The 23547-nt window shown below is 32.5% G+C and overlaps 1 protein-coding gene across 1 annotated transcript in view; it reads left to right on the forward strand.

Moving 5' to 3' along the window:
- Nucleotides 1–23547, forward strand: part of LOC143223054 (metabotropic glutamate receptor 2-like) — a 42939-nt gene that overhangs the window by 1460 nt on the left and 17932 nt on the right. The window contains exons 2-4 of the mRNA XM_076450454.1: nt 11212–11366; nt 19416–19586; nt 22268–22412. Of these exons, the coding sequence (XP_076306569.1) occupies nt 11212–11366; nt 19416–19586; nt 22268–22412 (471 nt within the window). The remainder of the gene's footprint in view (nt 1–11211; nt 11367–19415; nt 19587–22267; nt 22413–23547) is intronic.

Below are 23547 nucleotides of genomic sequence, written 5' to 3' on the forward strand. Positions count from 1 at the left end.
CATGCTCAAGGATCTTTGAAGGATTAACCCAAACGTGCTCAATGTGGTTGATGTCCAGTGAATGACCAGACCATGCATACACTTTTTTTTTTTCATATCAGAATTGTCTATTTACATATGTCGAATTTCTGTATATAGTGCATGCAATGAGGTTTTAATTTATTTACATGATTGAGAGAGAGACTTATTTTTAACTGGAGTTAATTGTGGATAGTGTTTGAAGTAAAGATAAACAGTGAAGTGTTCACTTGGGTTTCAGCGAGAGGTTTACACAGAAAATAAGAATATTAAAACAAAAGTAAATAACATTGAATTTATATCTCAGTTCGGCTATTCCGGTGAGGAACGATTGCCAGTTCTAGTGAACTCGTTTAATATTTTGTCTTAGAACAGAATTTCACTCGTAATGTATATCTATACATGCATGATTGTGTTCCAAAACTGTTTCACTTTCAAAGGAGACCGTTTAAAGAATCTTGTTCAACTGGAAGATAAGAAAAGATAAAACGTTTTGCAAATGAAATGTTGCATTTAAAGATGTGATGCTCATATTTCTTATTAGGATTCCTCAGTAACAGTCATGTACATTTTTGCTAAAAATATTAGCTGGATAATAGGATAAAACAAAACTATTCTGAAATGTTTCATACGTTCCTTAATATTAATAAAACATACATATATCAACTAAATGAGCTCTTTAATATTAAAATTCCGAAAAATTCATTTATTGAATTTGTATATGCAACATTGAAAAAAATAAAGAAAGAGCTGCTTTAGTTTTGAGGCTCACTTGAACAGTTCTTACTGTGGCACAAGTTCGTCTTATTAATCAAAATTCAGTTTCCTTCTTAACAACAAACGCTTTCTAGTTATAAAAATGTCATGAAATGGCGCCGATAAAAGGTATTTTAGACAAAATAATTGGTTTAATCATCGTAGTGACTCAATCAAGCTTTAATGTTTATTCAAGAAAATAGTTGCTCTGTATTAAGTAATCCTGGAACGTACCTGAAAATAATCGTATATATAAAACACAGACAACAAATCTGTACGTCTGTCTGTCTGTTATCTAATTGCTCCTAGTTTAGCTAGACCACTCTGAACCAAACTTTGTAGGATGACAGCGTGGAATAAAGAACATGTTGATGGGGGTTGACAATTGCTGCTACTAAGCATTTATTACTTTTGACATAACTTTATTTAATTACATTCATAGATGGTGCCACGTGCTTACACCAAAAACAAAAAAAATGTCTATAAAACAACAAACTGTATATGAGAGAGGAAACACGGATGTCTTATATATCATAGAGAACGCAATAGCACTCTCTATTGGGATAACGAAAAAAAAATGGCCACCACTATTGCAATAATACATAAACTCAGTTAAAGTTCTACTCCTACAGCCAGCCACCTTAATGATGATATCAAAAGAAGTTTGAGTTATACCTGCTTTGACCCTAATATTTCAACTTTGGATTTTAAGACTTCTGCGGCCCACGATAATCAATTAACTAATCACGCGAAACACAATGGAAGGACAATAAGAGCTGAGTGTTGAAAGTGGGAAACATAAAGCACCCAAATTCCCACTACTTTTTCTGCTACCTCTTCCTACAAAGTCACCTTGACCATCAAACAGTGTATGTCATATTTTAAGTATATTGCTATCGAGTTCTTAAATCTTGTAGTTTATTAATATCTAACAATGCTCATAACAAACAAAGTTTCGTATACATTGTGATAAACAAATATTTTTAATTCTTTGTTCATTTTGTTGTACCTGAAGCTTAATTTTGAAAGCATTTTGTAAATACATTGGTAAATGGAACGGACTAGTCTAACTGCGTGTACGTAGTGCTTAACCAGTTTAGGATCAGCTACATGTATGTTCAAATGGAATTGAAATACTCTTGACTGTAAAACAAAACATCGATTAAGAGAAAAAAGATGCATCTTAAATATCTTCAAAATGGCTTGAATTTATGCCGTTTACTTTAAAGGCTTTTACATTATGACGCGTTTCTGAGAGTTATAGACTCGACTTTCTAAATACAAACTGTTACATAAAGAAAGTTATTAGCTTTAACACATGGCGATTGGTGAATTTGAGGAACATAACTAACAAATGTTGCTAGAGCTTAATTTTGATGACTTAGATAGTTGCTTATATCATTTATGTTATCGTGGTCTATCTGTGAGTTTTGGATATACCATCGAGCTTTGGGTACTTTTGTAATACAAATATAGGGTTTGTTTATTTGGAATTAACCACAAAGCTGCACAATGGGCTATCTATGCTCTGCCCACCATGGGTATCGAAACTCGGGTTCTAGCAGCATGAGTCAGCAAATATACCTCTGTGCAAATGAGGACAAAATATAGGGTGTTTTTAAAAAAGTTATGTATTTTTTAATTTGCAGTTATTTATTTCATGTTTTAATGTTAATATATGCAGATAAATTTCTTTTTTTATTGACAACTCAGTTTACTTACAAAGTTCAGAACAAGTTCGGGTGTATTTACTGTTAAATTATTAACTTTGTTCTTTGCCAACAATGGCAAACAAAGATTTGTTATGTCTATTATGTTACAGTAAAAATCTTACAGCCATCTTAATACAATAGCGCTCTTACATTAATTCAATTAAAAAAACCTGATTAATTAATTAAATAATTATTTAACCTCAACTCAATGGAACTTCACAGGTTCTATTTCAATCGTGAAATGGCGGTGGATGGTGATGACTAGCTGCCTTTTCTCTAGTCATACACTGCTAAATTAGGGATGACTAGTGCAGATAGCCCTCGTGTATCTTTGAGCGAAATTAAAAAAAACCAAAACAAACCTTATGTTTTGGGCTACATTATCTTACCTGCACTGTTTTAAATTGCACTACTCTGTTCTTCACTGTACTACTAATCTCCAAAGTTACGTTACATTACACTACTAATGTTCTAATTTATGATACTGTAACCTACATTACTCTTTTGATATTTCAAATTAAATCATACCTTATAACAATACTTATATTCTAATTACTTTATAACATACAATGTTGCTTATCTATAAATATACACCATTTTACACAACTTCAGTTATTTTTATTTTTTTTTACTTTTTACCCTTCTTCTTTAAAACAATACCAATGAATATTAATGAATGGCAGTTACTATTAAAGCAGCAGTTTTAGCTTGGTGTGATGAGGTGTTTTGATGGACATCATGAGTTAAGTTAGTGTAATGCTATACTGCTGCTGCATTTCTCTAGTTAAGATGCAACATTTTGGTGTGTAAGTCATCGGAACAGCTTTAATCAGCGATGAGCTCGCCGGTGTGATGCCAGAATCAGAATAACCAGTAGAACATTTGGATGCTACGCTACCTGCTGGTCTTCTATTTTAAGGATGTTTCTTTGGCTAAACTGAAGCTGTTAATAGCTTTTAGAAACCTCAGTTAGATTGTTATAAAAAAATTTGATACTATAATGAATGATAAATAATACGTGATGGCCATTTTTCGCGGCTCATCCATACACACTAAGCACTACCGTCCTCAGTGATTAAGCTTGACAATAATATATAAATAATTAAAGTTACATAAACAGATGTAGCTGCATTCTTCACGTTTGTTCTCGCCTCATGGCTTCTTCAGTGATTATCTATAACACATACACAAACATGCATACATTGTTTTTCTCTTAAATTCCTGAATACAAGTTTATATTCTTCGTATTAAGATACTAAAGGTGTATAAGAAAAGTACACTGTTTGAAATTCGAGCTTCAATTAAACTTTAGTTCGATTATTCATCCATTTTATTACACTTCCAGCCTGTAGAACGTTTCTCTTACGCCGCAGCACTAAATATCCAAATACATTAGAAAGGGTAATTGATTAGAGTTCACTAGGTAATGACCGTTACTATAGCAACAATTATCTTTTCCTTAGACAAAACCCACCTAACATTGAAATGAAAACACGAATTTTTCAAGAAAGAACGAGAACACACGTGGAACTCCGAGATAAGTAATGCCTGTGTTTACTGTTCCTACTCACACCAACAGCCAAATCAATGCTTATCGGTAAACTACGTATGCCTTGCGGTTCCGCTTTGCCTTTCAAGGCGACGTTACAACACTCATCAAACAAGGCAGGAAAATACGAAGGTGGAGAGAAATCAATTAAGGTTCTTTGGTTACACACAACACTTTTTATCACACCAAGAAATACTTGTTTCTAATGATTTTTTTTTCTCAATTATTACAGGGCTCGATATTTAGTATTTCACGACACGTTATTGCATGTTTTTCTTATTTGTTTTCTTTGAGTACTCGAACAAAGATACATAAGGTGTATACATTAGGTGTTTCTCATTTTGAACTCCCTCGGTGGGCTCAGCAGATAGCCCGATGTGGCTTTGCTATAAGAAACCATACACACACACACACACACACACACATTTTGAACTAGTAGGGCAGAGGAAAGGAAGTCTTAACAAAGCTACGCTAATGATTAGTGAATTTTGATTGTCACCCTTGTAACACACGCACCAAAATACGAAGTGCAATTTTACGAACTACACCTCTTTTCACAGTCCAGCACTATAAACACTAAGCCACGCCTGGCCTATTTCATTTTAAATATCATATCAGTAAATGCATTATTTCTATTCAATAGTTTCTCACATTGCAAATAATAGAAACTAGGTACTGTTTAATGCACGATCTAACTTTATAGATTTATAAAACTTTGATTTATTATAAATAACAATATAAATGTGTATACACTTTGATATTTATGTTTCCATGCATACATATAATATTCACTCATAAATATCGAATTAAATATATTTTCTATTACACCTAAAAAGTTATTTTTACAAATAATTTCTCTTTCTAAAAAAAAAGTAGCCACAGTCCATCAATGATAAATACGAACGCTTATATCGATGAAAGTCGGGTTTCGATACCCGTGACGGACACAGGACAGAGATGTAGCTTTGCGCTTCACTGGAAGTAAACAAACGAACTGAGGACAAAAGTAGAACACTGAACAGTTTCTGAAAAAAGTCAACTATTTCGTGCTGCCTAAATAACAATATAACCTATTTCGTGCTGTCGAAATAACACAAAGATCGATTTAAAGGAATTTAAATTGGTCTCGTTCTCGAAACGTAGTTAATATAAAGTACACCAGAACACAATAAACATTTTGTAGCTAACAAAATAACAAGTTGTCTAAAATAACAAAGACTATCGAAACATTACTGCTTGCAATCCCAAATGGCCGCCAGCGGGTCAGCGGTAAGTTTTGAGACCTACAATGCAAGAATCCGGAGTTAAATTACTCATAGTATATACACATAGTGCATGCAGCTCATTGTGTTTACAAAACAGAAACAAGAAGTTATAAATATGTTTTTATGACAAACTATGGGAAGTAAACATGGCATAACCTTTTAAAATCGTATTATTATTGTTCTGAACAGATAAAGGATGGGAGGAAGAAGCCAAACGTGCCTAACCCTTACAAGTAAAAACGTCTAAGCTCTGATAAAGATCCAAAACAGACAGACAGACCGTTTTGCAGTGATTTTAAGCAAAATTATAACAGAAACTAGAAGAGTAAACAATATATAAAACTATTTAAAAAAATTTGGTAACTGAGTAACTACCAGCATATGAAAGTGTTATAAAGATACTTGTATGGTATTTGGGTAACTATTTTTCGTCTTAAAATTAGAATTGATAAAAATAAACGCGATTGCTTTTTAGATTGGGCTACATATTACTAAGTGTTCTGTTGTGTTATAAGTAACTACTATTGTTTGTTTTTTTGGACTAAAACATCAAGATAAACGAACAAAGAATTTGACAGAAGGTACAAGTAGGTCCACAATAGCAACTCACCATATATAATTATCAAACCTCAGATGAAATCATAATTAGAAAATACATCTCACTTTTCGTTTGCAACACTGTATTAAAAATTCAAAATATTTAAAATGTATGTCAAAACAGTAATATAACTTTTAAAGTTTCCACCATTTTTTATAGTCTGTGACAAAAGAAACTTGTATATATAAGAAAGAAGGCCACATCGCATTACTTTCCCAGTGAGTTAATAGTAAGATTACAGATTAAAATACGGAGAGCGATTCCTTGTGTGGACATTGTGTAGGTTTTTGCTAAAATAAAAGAAACACCACAAAAACTTGAGTAGTTAGCATACAAGATTTGTGGTCTATGCTCTTTTCTCCAGTATATTAATTTAAAATCAGGGATAATTATACACAAATAGCTCTGGAGTAGCTTCTGACTACGATTTTCAAACAACAAGAAAATAGAACAATCTTCTAGAGCGAATTTAAAGATTCGAAGAAATCCTGGTCATCTACGTGGACAATTTTTTCACGTGCTTCAGATTCTCCAATATGTATACACAAAACAAACAATAGCCACCCAATCTTTATCTATAAGAAATTTCAAAGTTTCATCTAAAGAGTCTTCGAAAATTAACTTTTAATCATTCAAGGTTCGTAGATTGCAGATGAACTCCCAACTCTAAATAATAATCAATAATGGACTGTCTATATATAAACAAGTCACGATTTGCACTTTGGGATGTCAGTGTGTTATAAGAGTGACAGTTACATCTCACATATCGATTAGGGTTCGTTGTGAGTGCTATTGACGAGATGTCTTCTTTAATCTAGTAGTTCAAACTTGTTTGTTTGTTTTTGAATTTGTCGCAAAACTACACGAGGGCTATCTGCGCTAGCCGTCCCTAATTTAGCAGTCTAAAACGAGAAGGAAGGCAGCTAGTCATCACTTTGTTTGTTTTGGAATTTCGCACAAAGCTACTCGAGGGCTATCTGTGCTAGCCGTCCCTAATTTAGCAGTGTAAGACTAGAGGGAAAGCAGCTAGTCATCACCACCCACCGCCAACTCTTGGGCTACTCTTTTACCAACGAATAGTGGGATTGACCGTAACATTATAACGCCCCACGATTGAAAGAGCGAGCATGTTTGTTGCGACTAGGATTCAAACCCGCGACTCTCAGATTATGAATCAAACGCCTTAAGCCACCTGGCCATACCGGGCCAATGTTCAAACGTAAGAACGGGTAGCAAAGGTTCTTCTTATATTTGATTGCGCAAATATCCTGTTACAAAGGTCTTTCAAGCCATCGTCATTATAATTTATATTGTCTATGACAAATTTTTCTAATTATATGTAATTGTACTTCTGATTGTTTTAAATTACAGATATTAGCATATGCTGAATTTGTATAAATTGCTATTTTTGTACTTCGTATCACTCTTCAAATTTATTTCCGTTATATCTCGCTGATGATAGAGTTTTATAAATTGTGTAACGTCCAATCAGAAAATGTTTCTTGCTATAACTTTCGTGTTTTTGTGTATCATTAAACCTTCATTTTCTCCAGATGAACCTGTCTGTTATTTCCCATTCAAAAACATTCCTATTCACTCGTGTAATGTTTTTGAATAAACATATTTTGATATGAAATGATATCACTACTAGTTATTCAGTACCATTTATAAAACTAGCAACATTGATAAAAGTGTGTTTACTATTGTGATTATCTGAAATCGCGATCAAAGGAAAATTCGAAATGTTTTCAAAACTAGTAATTTAATAAAAAATAGATTTAACGGCGGTCTTGCTATATAAAATATACAATATTTTTGAATAGAAAATTGTTACTACACAGTATTAAAACGTGATCTATATTCTGCATTAGGATTATAAACAGAAAAATAATATTTTAAAGGCTAGTAACTGGTTTGCTTTTCAATGCCAGTTGTTTTATACTTGTTATTTTAATTGTGTTTCATGTTTTAGGTATATGTATTTCATGTTTTAGGTATATGAAACGCGTATTACGACTGCATAAAATATTTTGAGATGGTTATGTTTCTTTAAAATTTGCTTTTGATTATTAATCTAAACATCACATTAAAGGCATAAAATTATTGAGTTTTAGTATTTTGACTTTCAAACTGCGCACATTCTATATTTGATCACAGAAACCTAGAACATTCCTTATCAGAACGTTAAGTGCACAAAATAAAATCGAAATTGATAAAACATTAAGGAATATCGTCAGATCTCGTATTAGTTGGTTTTATCAAACCTATCTTTTATTTGCCTGTAATGAAATAGAGTAGAGAAATCTTTATTTAATATTTCTTTTGTTTAAAAGGATCTTCTCTTAGTGTACTGTCTACATGGAAAGACAAGCATTTATAAGCATATGTACTCACACAAAACACGTGTAAATAGTAAAAATCAGTTTTTGGTTTCTGTGTGTGATTAAGAATTCTCCAATATTTATTTATTCATGACTATATATACACAGTGTTTATATATATATAATTTCCATGAGTTAACATTATTACCAGTTTGAATAAATTCTCTTTCATTTGTGCTTTCGTGCTATTTTTATATTCATACGTGACAAAGTCATACGTTCAAAATCTCTTGTGCTTCAATGATACCTTTCAGGACCTATAGCGCTAAACTTCGAGGTTATATTTCTACAATGAGTAAAACTACTGGATAAAATTCATGATGAGATGCTATTGGTTGCCCGTGAACTTTATCCACATTGCAAATGGTTAAGTATGCTATATTAAAACGATTTCGAATATGCAAATCAGCAAGTAACCTGACAAACACAGCCAACATAAACCCGCGCCGAAATGACGTGTATCAGAGCGAAATCTTCAGAATGTTTGTCATTACGTAGGTAGTGTAATGCCTCAAAACGTGATGTGAGAAGGTTTGTTTGTTTGGAATTTCGCACAAAGCTACTCGAGGGTTATCTGTGCTAGCCGTCCCTAATTTAGCAGTGTAAGACTAGAGGGAAGGCAGCTAGTCATCACCACCCACCGCCAACTCTTGGGCTACTCTTTTACCAACGAATAGTGGGATTGACCGTCACATTATAACGCCCCGACGGCTGAGAGGACTCGGATTACGAGTCGCACGCCTTACGCGCTAGGCCATGCCGGGCCTTATGTGAGAAGGTGATGTAATATATTTTTTTAATACAAAATGCTTATAGACTCAGATCGTGGAAATGTGCTCAGATGAAGGATCTAGAACTTTCAAGATGGGATATTCCTTACACTTAATAGTTCTGAAAAACATTAGAATGTGGATTAATGTGTGGTGCCAAAACCACCCTGAAACAGACGTACAGCAAGTCATATGCCAGCCGTGGTAAGTAACGTGCGACGGCTTGTAGCAATTGAAAATCCACAAACATAAAGGTCAATAGCGAAAGTCATCCACATGTCACAGACAACAGTAAGCAAGATAATTAATTAGGATCTCCGTTTGAAAACCAGATCGATGGAGTATAGGTTATCCAAGATAAGATTCATATTCGTAACTCCTTTTTATTTGTCACATACCTGAAACAGCGGAAGAATGAATGGAATATTCATGCTCTTCCGTGCAACTTCATGACAACCTAGTGGCCTGTGAATTTTTATGTAATCAAACTGTTGTAGAAGTACTAGAAGACTGCAGTTCTTGCATACTAGGTAGATGACGGAAAGTAAGCAGGAAGAAATGGTGTGCTTCGGACATGACAGCGTTATAACGGAGCCTTTCGAAATGTGAAACACCCTGCAGGGCTATCTGGAAAGATGCAGTAGTCATCAGATATCAAATGATTGATGAAGCGACATGGACCGTATTGACGCGTTGAAACTACAAAATCATTTTAATATAACATACTGTATTTAGTGTGTGACTACGAACAGCATCATTCTGTTATCTGCTATAGTTTATCTTTGCAGTGTATATGACATTTTACTGTATGATCTACTAACGATAAACTAATTAACCTTTTAAGTAAAAAAGATGTAAAACTAGTACATTGATAAAAACATGAACCTCACATTCCAAACACATTAATCAATAGACCACGCCTTACACACGGCGACTTCGAAACAAGCGAAACAATACGAGGAATCATTACAGCCATGACTACGTGAGTAATTTCATACATGTACAACACTTATTCTATAAGAGAACACTTCAGTTGATGCTCACTTACTAGAAGTTAATTGGGGCGTCTACACTTCTAGAGTCGTCCATCTGTTTAACAAGTTAATCTAGATTATATGTTTTGAATGCTTCCAGATGTCTAGCCAAACTATATTATTTAAAATTATGGGAGTGGCATTGTTTTATACATTCATAAAAACCGTAGGCTTAATGGTGGCAAGATGTTTCGGTTTTTATAAAAATCTTCGTTCGTCAGTTTGTTGTGGTTAACAAAATAACATCAAAGTAAAAAAAAAAACCAAAACAGTTGTACCTTGTTGGACAGTTACAGGTGAATGTAGGCTTGCCACTTTTATTTCGAGCTAAAATCACATCTTAATTAATCTCACAATAATGTGGAAATGATCATATTATAATTATATTTAGAAACTTCTTTCAAAGCCAGTAGTATCAAGCTTAGAACAACGAATAACACGAAAGTGGTGTAGCGGCATCTTTCACTAAAGCTAGTAGTATTAAGTTTGGAACAATTAAGAACACGAAAGTGGCGTAGCAGCATCTTTCACTAGAGCTAGTAGCATGTATCAAGTTTGGAACAACTGGGAACACGAAAGTGTCGTAATACCATTTTTCTCAAAGTGGACCAAACATTTGTTTGTATTAAATTAAACCTGGAATGAAGTTGTTGTTTCTTTATAAATTAAAATATTATAATTTACAACACTACTCTGTGACTGTAATTATAATTTACAACACTACTCTGTGACTCTAATTATAATTTACAACACTACTTTGTGACTCTAATTATAATTTACAACACTACTTTGTGACTCTAATTATAATTAACAACACTACTCTGTAACTCTAATTATAATTTACAACACTACTTTGTGACTCTAATTATAATTAACAACACTATTCCGTGACTCTAAAAGAGAAATTAGCTAAAATCGTTTTGTAAATGAAAATATACGATATAGATACTAGATCCTTCGAAAGAATAACTATTTTGATATATTATTGTCGTTGCTTTTATATTTGAAAGATGTTTTCTTTTCCAATATATTTTTTCTGTTGATTTAGTAAATTTTTATAAGTAGATATTTTATAATTCAAACTTAACAATGCTACAGATATATAGTATAATCTGATTCTCTTTTTAGGTTCTATACGCAACATTGATGATGGTACATACCGATGTCCAGACGGCTCTAGTCCCGTTATTCGACAAAAAATTATATCAGGTGTGCTCGGGGCGGCATCTAGCGTTACTTCTATACAAGTAGCAAACTTACTTCGACTCTTCAAAATTCCGCAGGTAATGCAGATATATATATATATATAGTTAGATGTATCTTTATATTATGGTGTTAAAATTTGTTTGGGGAGTGAATAATTTTTTTATGTATATTTGAGGTTGATATTGAAGACTTTCACTGGCATTGGTTAAAAAAGTTATATGAATCTCAAGAAATTACTTATTCCAGTAAATAAGAAAATATTTTGAATAAATATGCAAATAGGTCATACATTATAAAAGTCAAATAAGAACTTTCTGTGAGGTACCATAAAATATTTTCTTTGATTTAGTCCCCGCTGGTAAAGCAGTAAGTCTACGGATTTACAACCCTAAAATCAGGGGTTCGACTCCCCTCGGTGGACTCATCAGATAGTCCAATAAGGGTTTGCTAAGAGAAACACACACCATCGCTTTAAGCTGTCAAAACGATATAAGACTGAAGGTCAATAAATGGTGGATGGTAGGGTTCTGATATTGAGTCGTAATACATTGTCTGAGTAGGCTTAACAAACACACAATACAAATACAAGTCTCAAAATGTTTTTCGGTCGAAGTTCGTTTATAAAAACGAACTAAGTTTATCTTCATACTGAAATTAATTTGGACAACTAGCGCTCGGGCTTCGATTTCTTAGGAATAACAACAATGTATAGACATAACAACATAAGTAGTTTGTTACCATGCTTTTAAACTTACTTGGGATGTTTGTTGATTTAAGGTTTTTATCGTGAAGATGAAGGCGGTTGGCAGCATAAAAACATTCTAGTTACAAGATTCGAACGTTTCGGAATACATTCATTTCATCTGAAAATCGTATTACAAAGATGATTATTAACTAAGACTATAATACCATAATCACTAGTTTACTTAGTTATTAAGATAAGTGGTAAGCGAAAGGATAGAACAAAAACAAACGATTATAGATACTGGCAAAACAAAACGTCGCTTAAAAACTAGTCTGTGAACATTTAGAAGTATCTAACTGAGCTCTCCGTCAACTACGTAATTCCAACCACTCGTCCATTTATTCACATTCTGAAACCACAGGTCACATATAACGATTTATACGTCATCACCACAGGATCTTTATACATTTAACTCTACGTTAAAGAAAGCTTACTCATAACTAACGAGCGTCCGAAGCTTAACTTTTCACAAAACTCTTTACATCTAAAATTATTCTAAATTTACACTCATAATTCCCAACTGTTTTCAAATATGTCTGCAATCCTTTCTTTCTGGTGTGTTTTTTCTATCCTTCCGTTTACACTTTTTCTTAATAACTAACTAAGTAAACTAGTGATTGTGATATTATAGTTTTACTTACTAATCATCTTTGTAACATGATTTTCAGTTTTCCCTTTAAATGAAATGAATGTATTCTGGAACGTTTGAATTTTGTAAATAAAATGTTTTATCTTTCGTCAACCGTTTTCTTCTTTATTATCAGACTTCGGTTTCTACATGATTAATCCGTTGCTATGGTTTTAATGAGACTTATATGCGCCGAGACAGTTAAGGTTCGTTTTATTTATAAACGCAATAGTGTTTTTCACAAGCAAACGCAACAGATGCTGAGTGGAACATAGTTACGTAAAAGAGTCCTAACGTGATAAAACATAGCAAGTGGAGTACATAGCAAAACTAAGAAAGAACTTGCGATAATGATCACGGAAGCAGGAAAACAGAATTATCCATAACACTGGTGCCCCAACCTTGAAAACAAAGGGTTGTAGAGTAACAGTTTGGTGTTAAACATTTGTTTAGTTGTTTTCACTCTAAAAATGACATTATGACGTTCTTCACATCCAGAAGATGGTTCAAACTCAACACTTATTTGCTTAAGTGTTTTGGCTGTTTCTTTTGTCCCACTAATGTCCATGCTATAGGGAGGTTTTTATTTTTACATCTGTTTCCTTGTTTGTCCATGATGACTATTTTAGGCTTCCTGAACTCTGATCACTATGCAACTACCAGGAATCATTGGTGGTAAGGAGAACAAAAGGAAATATAGAAGGGTGTGGATAATAAGGACATTATAGTCATAGGTGATTTCTTGATAGGACATGTCAGTAGGATGGTCTGTGGGGTAGATAGAGAGAAAAGAAACAGATTATGCTAACTGGGGACATAGATAGAAGATATAACTGACAGAGCAAGAGATATAATAAAGAGGGCTAGCAATAATGGAGTTTTTGTTGTCCACGTAGAGACAAAGGATATAAGAAAAGGTGGGTCAGAGGAGCTAATTTATAAGTACAAGAAGTTGATACAGATATTTAAAGAAAAAAGGCCATGACTTAATTATCTCAGGAATACTGCTTAGAATTAATTATGGAGATGAAGTTTTCAATATTTCACTAAAGCTGAATGATAGTCTTAAATTAATATTAAAGATGGTCAAATTGTCTGATTGGACTTGCGAGATAAGTTCAATGGAATCAGAAAACGTTTGGAACGGATGGCTTACATTGAAATACGATGTGGGCTGCCCTGTAGCGCTATTAACTCAAGTATAAGGAAGGTCTTAAACTAGGACTAGACAGTAATCAGGGCCAGAAAAAACAAAATAAGATGTAGAGAAAAGTTTGGCATAGGAAATGACTACAGACATAATTACAAGGATAGGCTTAATTGCCAATACTGTAATGCTAGAAGTATAAAAAATCAAATAGATGACTTTAAAGCATCGGGAGGAATGGAACGATGATTTTGATGACAGAAGTTTCTTTAAAGTACAAGCTTACAGGTTATTTAATAGAAATAGATTACTAAAGAGAGAAGGAGGAGTGGCTTTATATGCAAAATGAGAGTTAAATCCTGTTGAAGTTGAAGATATCAAAGAAAACAGCAAAGAGACAGAATCTATTTGGGTTTCTAATAGCGGATATAAAGGAAAATATATCAGTTGGAACTTGTTGGAGACCGGCAAATGATACTGGCGAAATTAATGAGAAACTTTACAATGAAGTTTTAATAAAGAAATGGTTTATATTTGATGATTATTTGATGTATAGATTAATAAATAATCAGTTTCTTTAGTTTTTACTAATGAAGATTTAAGAAATATTCCTCATCTTGAGCAGAGTATATATTGAAACAAGATGGTCACATTAATTCTGAGCTTGTTAAAAATTAGAAGTCTGAAGAACAATAATATTTTTTGAGACAGGTAATATTTTTCCAAGTGTTTTCAGGCAACTTAAGGATTGGATATGTGACCCACTTGTTACCATTTTTTTAAAATTCTTGAATAATGTGATGGTGTCAGATGATTGGAAGTTGGCTAACGTTACTCCTAATTTCAACGGAGGTGATGAAAATTGTCTTAGTAATTATAGGCCTATTAGTCTTACATCAGTTGTGGGAAGTGTTTCCGAAAGTTTGATAAAAGATGCTTTGTGATGTCATTTAACAACGTTTAGAATTTTATCGGATATTTAACGTGGTTTTGCTAAAGAAAATTATTTCCTTACAAATCTTTTGGCATTCTTTGAAAAGTTCTCTGCTCATGTAGAGAAAGTGAAGAGCGAAAATTTGGTAAATTTTTATTTTCAGAAAACATTTAAAAAGTACCACATAAAAGACTTGTAAAAACTTAATTATACAGATGTGAGGAGTACTTTGGTTACTTGAATAGTCATTGATTATGACTGGATGAAAAAGTAGAAGATTTTTAAAAAACGGAATTTAGTCAAACTGGATTAACGCTGCAAGTGAGATACCTCAGGACTCAGAATTAAAACAGCTTCTCTTTTTTTCTTGTTTCAGTCACATAGATGAAGGAATGGTCAACAAATAAATTAAATTTGCTGTTGATATTAGAGTCATAAATATTGCTGACTGTGAAGAAGATGCTGCTGCTTCTTTACAAAAGGCTTTAAATTTGGAAGAATAAATAACAGACGGTTTTAATTATAAAAAAGACAATATAATGCATATAAGTTACCAGTTATCATAAACTGAATTATAAGTATAATTTATATGGTGGTAATGTTAATAATGGTATGAAATTGGTGTTAAGGTTGATTTGTCTCTTAAGCCATCCAAGCAGTGTGGTGTGCTAAAGATAGGGAAAACAGGATTTTAGATTGTATCTACAGAAATACTGTATGTAAGTATAAAACAAGTTATAATCCCATTAAAGAAGTCACGAGTTAGGCCACATTTGAAATATTGTGTTCATTCTTGAACGTCTTACCTCAGGAAATACATTGTGTTGCTGGAAATGATTCAGAAAAGAATCATATTCTAGAATGGTGTGATTGCCATACGAGAAGAGATTAAAGTATTTGAAACTGTTTTCATTTGAAAGAAAGGAGAGTCTTTAAGATTATAAAGGGAATTGATACTGTTTATGAATCATCTTCTTTCGTATTTAACAGTGAGACTGTGAGCTGTGAATATAAGTAGTGGCAAGATAGGAGTCATTTTCAATTAAGGCAGTTTTATTTTTCTAAAAGAGTGGTTGCTGTTTGGAAACGGTTGCCTTCGAATATTGTGGAGGCAGTAAATTTAAGTGAGTTTAAGAAAAGCTTGATAACTATGTGCATGATAAGGAGTTTGAATTTTTTTTATACAGTTTAGTTTAGAGATTGGAGCAACCTAGAAGAAACAATATATCCCTTAGTGTCCCTAAACATTAACTTATGTTAAATACTAATATTTAATCGTAGTTTTATAACATTTGCATTATAACTGGCTAGGATAGAAATGCAACTCTTTTCTTTTTACCTTATAAGTTAAATAGTTGCTCTTTTGTTTTTTAGATAATCATTTATTTATCCATGTTATAACTGATAGTCGTGGTGCTGAAAACTTGGTAAAAAACAGAATTTTCTCATTTGCCATCATTACAATACAAATCATCAATTGATGATGTGATTTTTTTGTTCTTGTAAATCATGTTAATATTAATCAGTCAGAACAGGTTCAGTATTCTCTGGGTTTTATATTGATTATGTGATTATCACTCTTATTAAATTATTATGGTTTCCCAACCAACTTTTAAGTCTGTTTTCTTTCTCTTATTTTGATGTTGTAAAATAGATAAAATCCCAAACATCCATGTTTGCTTAGAATTCCCGTGCCACGTTAAAGAAACTTAGACTTTTGCGGAATGTTAATGTCTCTTGTACTTTCCCTTCTGCTTGCTTTAGTAAGAACCTATACAAGCTGAAAATTCTTTTCTGAAGTCTTTTAATCACAAATGTATTTTTTTAAAATGTGAACATTGTATAAACAGTAAGTATTAAGTAGTTGCAAAGATATATATAACAAATCCCAAGCTGTTGTGGAATATCTCTAGCCACACCTTCAACATTAGATAGGATAAGCGTAAATTTCTTCATAGGGTAGATATTCCATTGGTCTGTCTTCATGACTATATATATTTTTACCCCAATCTAACGGAAGGAATATTATTTTTCTCTTCTGTGTGTACGTGAACGGTATAATTCGAAAGGATTTCATCTGATTTTGATCAAAGTCGATAAAAACAATTTAATGTCTCATAATGTTTAACTGATTAAATTTTAGATTGAATGTATCTCAAAGGTCAAAATAACATTGAAACTCAATCTAAGTCAGTTTAATGATAGCATATTGAAACTCAAATCCCGAGATCAGGTGGGGATGAAGAGAGGATCTTGACACATTAACTCCATTTTTAAAGGCAAAGAATCTTTTGATGTATAATTTAAACTATTTACTCCAAATATTAAGACATTGTTCGACGAGGGTTTTACTCTCCGACTGCTCTTCTAGTCCATTTTATCTTTCTTCATATCAGTTTCCCTGTTTTCATTTTCATATCTATTAATCATTCCATCGCTTATGATGAATACGTAGAACTAATTTTAAAAAAAACCTGTTAAACGAATTACTTGACCAAATTATATACTTTGTATGTCATAGCTTGCAATATTATTGACCTTATTTAATTTTGATACTTGTGACATTGATCGATATAAATACAGCTTTAATAACTCGCTCTTCTGTGATCACTCAAAACGTCTATCATTGAAATGTGGTACAGTATCGTGTTGGAGTTTGAAATCCATGCCTTTTTTTTCCCCTTTAAACAACAATGTGTTGGCTCACAAACATACAGAATTTAAAAAAAAAATTAATTCAGTTTTTGATTACAAAATCTCCAGCTCTTATTTCACATCAAACTTACTGGCATCACTAATGTCCAAAAATACGTCAAAATCATCATGATGAGTCACAAATGTCCTTGACTTTTCAAACCATCATGGTGATTTCAAAAATGTGAAATTATTTTTCTTTCACAATATAAAGCTTACATTATGAAACATATTCTTGATGTTTCCTACCTTTTGCAACACATTTCGTATGTCACAAGCATACCGACATTTTACTGCATCGTGCTGACGTCATGAATGTCTAACCTTTATTTTCATTTTGAAAGAAAAAGTAGTGCAGAGAATCACCATGTGTTTTAAAGGATAATGAAAACAACCCATTAGCTTAAAAGAGAGGTCAAAGTTGAAAGTGTGTGAAATCTATATATATAAGCGCTAATGTCTCTCTGAATGTGGATTTGTTCCTTATGCATAGTCACGTCTTTAAAGCTACAAACTCCAAACTCGTAATGACGAGAAATCCATTTGAAATGAAAATGTATCTCAGGACGGCTGGTATTGGTATTAACACTTTTACTAATAAAGCAGAGATAAACGTGTGATTAATATGGCTGTTATTTACGTTTCTTTTTTGTGTGAGAACTTTTCCTAATCATTTTATTCATGATCAGTTATGTGTAAAACGATTTAAACATTTCACGAAGTCTTCACTTGCTCCTGTTTTCATTCTATCTCTTTACTTTCACTCTATCTCTCTGCCTTTTCACTCACTCTTTAACTCCCCTTAACTGAATAAAGGCTGATGATTTCAGCGCATAACTAAACTCTGAACTAAATAAGCTTGATTCATCCTTCTGTTTTGTTTTGCTTGTGGGTTCTTACAAGACTTAGCCATACGATGACTTTACAACATCTTTTAGTGTCAGCAAAGTTTCATTTATGTTGTGTTGAAACAAGAAGAGGCTAAATCAGTTCTTCATTGAATGGAACGATAATAAAGTCAGAATACCTTGCAAACGACACTTGACCACACAGCAGAAATCAGAACACCAAAACGTAGGGAATGTTGTTTTAGAAACTTTAAACGTCTTGCAAAGCAGACACAACAAACACAAGCAATGTACCCAATTTTGCTTCGATTGAAATAGCTTTAGCAAATTGTTTTGTTTTTCACACATTGTGCCCCCATCCACACAGTTGTATGTCTATTTACTCACCCGGGTTTCGATGCCCATGGTAGGCAGATCACAGATAGTCCAATGTGTAGTTTTGTGCTTAATTCCAAACAAACAAACAATTCACATATTGTTATTCTTATTGATTTTAATCAAAATATTTAATGGGGTGAAGAAACCATAGGGTTGGTTTAATAAAAAAAACTCAGGATATTTAAAGCCATTTTCATCAAAGTAATGACCAGTACTCTGCTAGTTGTTTTTTTTTTTTTTTAGAAACAGAGATATGTCACAAGGGTAGGAAGTATTTGTCAGCGTGACTGTTGAAAAACTAACTGATTCGAAGTTGTCCATTAATGAAATTGTTTTTCATTCATAAATCGTAAATGTACATATTATTTTGTACTTGGCGTACATACTCAGGTGTTTCCACATACACATGTGGTATATGAGTGGTAGTATGCATACGGTTATACTCTTTTATTTACAGACTTACTTTTTATTCTTCTTTAGTTTCAAACTTCATATTCTCCCATATCTTGTTACTCTGTTTTATTCTACTAGTCTAACTTTTCTGCTAAGGTAACGTTAAGAATAGTCCCTTTTTCATGGCTTTTCTTTCTTTCTATACAAATACTATTACACTTCTCAGGTTTTATTCCTTCTTCACTAGAATGAACAAAAAGAGTAATCGAACTCCTGGGCCGTTTTAAACGTTTCTTTTGGTTTGATATAGATCTCGTTTGTCAAATGGTAGTGTTTTTATTGTTTTCTTTTCATCTTAGGTGAGCTTCTTTTCGACAAGTCCTGAGTTAAGTAACAAACAAAGGTTTGAATACTTTCTCCGAACAGTGCCCTCAGATACTAACCAAGCACAGGCTATGGTAGAAATTGTTAAAATCCTCAACTGGACCTACGTCTCTATTCTATATGAAGAATCCACCTATGGCATTAAAGTTAGTTAAGCCTCTTTTTATACAAGTACTTTTTGTTGTATGTTTTTACTGTTCTGTCTCTTAAATATAGAACTAATAGTAAAGAAATATAACCTTTTCTTATTTATTATAAATTGCTGTTGTAATTTAGGCTGATCATTGCGAAACTATTTGTTATAGTTTCTATATTGTTTGTATAATATACGAAAAAATGAAATCTAATATATTTTCGGTCAATATGCGTAGATTTTGATCTCCTTGTTTATAAAACATTTAACCATAAACTTATTTTTGTTACTTTTTTAGAAAAAAAAGACAGCAAGTTACCTTAACCATGTCAAACCCCCTGATATGTCGTGACTGGCTTGTGATTATTTATGTAAAAACCGAAACATTTATACCATAAAACAATAAATGTCTTAACAGGTTTTCTTTTTATATAACTATGAAATTAGATTATATACATTTAGTGTGATTTTGAAATATTTTTAATTATGAAAATATTTTTCACGAGTCGTTTTGTAGTCACGTTTGGTTACCTATCTAAACGTGACAGAAAATGTAAGGACGTTTTCCATTTTCACGCAAAATATACTACGCATATATATAATAGTTATATACCTCATGCAACAGAGAAGGTTATAAACTTACAGACATTTCTTTTCATATAGAACTGAACTTTGAAATATGGAAAAAATATAAAATTTTGAATGTTTTGAATGGAATTAAAACATATATTTCCACTTCTCAACTATAATCATTCATAATAAAACAAAGTGTGCCCTTGGGTACGTAGGTTTTCTCATATATATATTAGTTGCAAGTTTCGTAACTCACAAGCACTTCATTTGCTTGAATTTAACTTTCAATTAAAGATAAAACTAAATTTCTATCATTCAAATGATTGTACAACAACAAATCAAAAAGTACAAAACATTCAAATGAGATCAAGTGTATGTGTTGTAAAAGTTATAATTTAACATGTGACACATCGTCTATGTTACTGAAAACAAGAATCAAATACGTTTGGAGTGTCCCTTCACGGAATGCGGTAAGTTTACGGACTTACAACATTAGAATTCGAGGTTCAATTCCCCACTCTAAACAGAGCAGATAGCCCGTTATGGATTTCCTAAAACAAAACATATGCATTTAAAACTTTATGAAAAAACGTGGACTGAATGTATTCTGTACTAGTACCATTGTATTCTTATAAAAAGTATCTTAATTCCTCTAACTGTGTATTATTGGTGTATTTACGTGAGCTATTATTCGTACTAAAAATGTAGAACAAACATGTGAGATCCTGTACATAAATATGGCATGGTGGTCAGGGCAGTCAATTCACAACTTGCGAGTCGTGAGATCGAAACCTGACGCCGAGCATGCTCTACCTTTTATCTGTGGTGTCGTTAATAAAGAGAAGTCCTGGAGTTGAAGGTGACTGCTGCTGGCCCGGAGGTCAAACACTATGACAGGTAGCCCTAGTAGCTATACCGTAAACAAACAAAGAATTAATTAACTGTGTGTTGAAATGGTGTGAAAAATGTTTGTAATTATTTGATAGTTTTATTATGTATTTTGTTTATCGTTTTAAGCAAATTAACTTGATTAACTGTTTTGATTTCATTTTGCCAAAAAGTAATTTGAAATAAACAGTATAAACTAATCGCCAATGAGGAACTTGTTTTTAAGTATATAGATGGCGTACATTTATTCTCAAGCTCTATAGTTGAAATAAACTAGAAACTGCTTTCAGTATAACACAATGTATAAAATATATATAAAGAATAATTTTAAAATGTTTGATAGAAACGCTATGACGAGAAACACATTTCTGTTGGAGATACGCCCATGGCACGAGACCCTATGATCAGCCTTGTGTGTGCCAGTTAAATGATCATACACGGTTGTTATAAAATAACTACATAAGATAGACTGTTCGTATACGAATATTAAGATTATCGGTGGTTAAACGTTTTTATTGAAACTTCCTCTACTAAAAAATCGCTAAACGTAGCAATAGGCTTAAAGGCTCTGATAATTTGCGTTTATCAAGAAGAAGTCGCAACGTTTTAACTATGGCAAAAAATAACAGTAATAACTAAAATAATAATATTTAATTACCAATAACATTTGTTAAACTGTGCTGTAATGTAGAATTTATGTGTAGCCGTCTTGTTCTGTTCTATCTAATTATATTAGTTTGATTAACATTACTTGCCGAACGTATATTAAACTGTGTTTGAATAGTTTATGAAATGTTACAGTTTCTCCCCAGTCCTCATGTGTATTACGTACTGATGTGTAGCAATAAAATAGTCAAAACGCTAACTACAAAAAAAAAAAAAAAACAGAAATGTGCGCCATTGTATATACAAAGTAAAACCGTTAACATACTAAGAGCACCTAGTTTCTGTTAAAAATGACCTGACAAAGGACAGTTTATTGTGAATTAAAAATTTTATTTTTTATTTCAATTTACTTAGGGTAATGTCGTTATATAAATATGTAATCAAACCGTTGACGATACAAAACTGTATATAAATATTACATATAGAGTTTTGTGTTTTATTTAACAATATTTACATTAGTGTAACTGTTTCAAATCTATAAAATAGACGCCTGAAAAAAAATTCCAATGAACCTTATTTAATTTTGTACTAATTATTTCTCTCTTATTCGTCACAAACATTTTACAGGCCTTCAACGTGCTGGAAGAACGCTTGGCTCAGAACAATATTTGTATCGCAGTGAAAGAAAAATTAACAAAAGATTCCGGAGTTGCATCGGAAAGAGTCTACGATAAGATTGTCCGGAAATTACTGTCCAAACAACGAGCTCGAGGTCAGACCAATTCATTTCCTTCGGAATCTAAGTTACTTCTATTCAGTCTATTTCCTTTTTTGTTATCTTGAAATAATTAGAATGTTTCAATATCTCAAACAACATTTACAAACACTGGATAAAGGTAAGAAACAACCGTTAAAGATTTCGTAACCTAGGAAAATATGTGCGTCCCACACTTTAGATATTTAGCACATTAAACTGCACTTAGAAAAAAGTGTCACCTAATATCTATAGAGAAGAAGATAATTTTAAATTATCTTAGTGATTAAGAAACACTTTTAGTTGTAATTCAATTTTAGCAAGGAATATACGTGATACAGTGATTAGCATGCTCATAATGTGTGTGTGTGTCTGAGGATTCTTGATTCGTGTCTTATTGCCAAAAGCAAAAAGTGGTTCATCCTGTGGGGCAGTATTTGCACTATAATAATGATGGCTGAATCACACTATTCGTCAGGCGGTGGGAGGTACTGACTAGCTACTTTTTCTCTAGTCTATCAAGTTAAAATAACTGATAACCATGCGCAGATAGTCATTGTGTAGCTTCGTTTGCAAATTCTGAAACATGCAAAAAATTTTAACAAAAAGAACATGAGCGAAAAAAATCTTGTAACATTTTTAACAAGATTGAAATAAGCAAACATCTATTTATTGAAAAGAAAGAGATAAAAAAGATCATATAATTTTACAATCTTTTTGCGTTATTCTTTTATTAGTCAGGAAGAAACAAAATATTCTGGAATACCTACACAACACATTAAAATAAAACGTTTCTGATATTTTCTTTTTTTTACGATTTATTAGCCTCTAGTGGGTTACAACGCTAAAAATAGGTCTATATATACCTGATAGGTACAGCTCAGATAGCCCATTGTTTATCTTCGTACTTAAAAACAAACAATTAATTAATATAAAACTTGAATTCTCGGGAAAATTAGTAAAAATCAAAAGATGTTTCTTCTCAAGCACAAACCTGGGCTATCAGCACTTGTTCACCGCAAAGAGTCGAGCTCCACGTTTTACTTACAGCTTACCTACAGGGTGACGGGTAATAAGCGTAATTAACGAACAGTTATAATTTGTCTATATTATCGGCAAGAATACAAATCTTTATTTCGGAGTCGGAAGTGTA

The sequence above is a fragment of the Tachypleus tridentatus genome, chromosome 8 (assembly GCF_004210375.1).
Source record: "Tachypleus tridentatus isolate NWPU-2018 chromosome 8, ASM421037v1, whole genome shotgun sequence".
In the NCBI taxonomy this organism is placed as follows: Eukaryota; Metazoa; Arthropoda; class Merostomata; order Xiphosura; family Limulidae; genus Tachypleus; species Tachypleus tridentatus.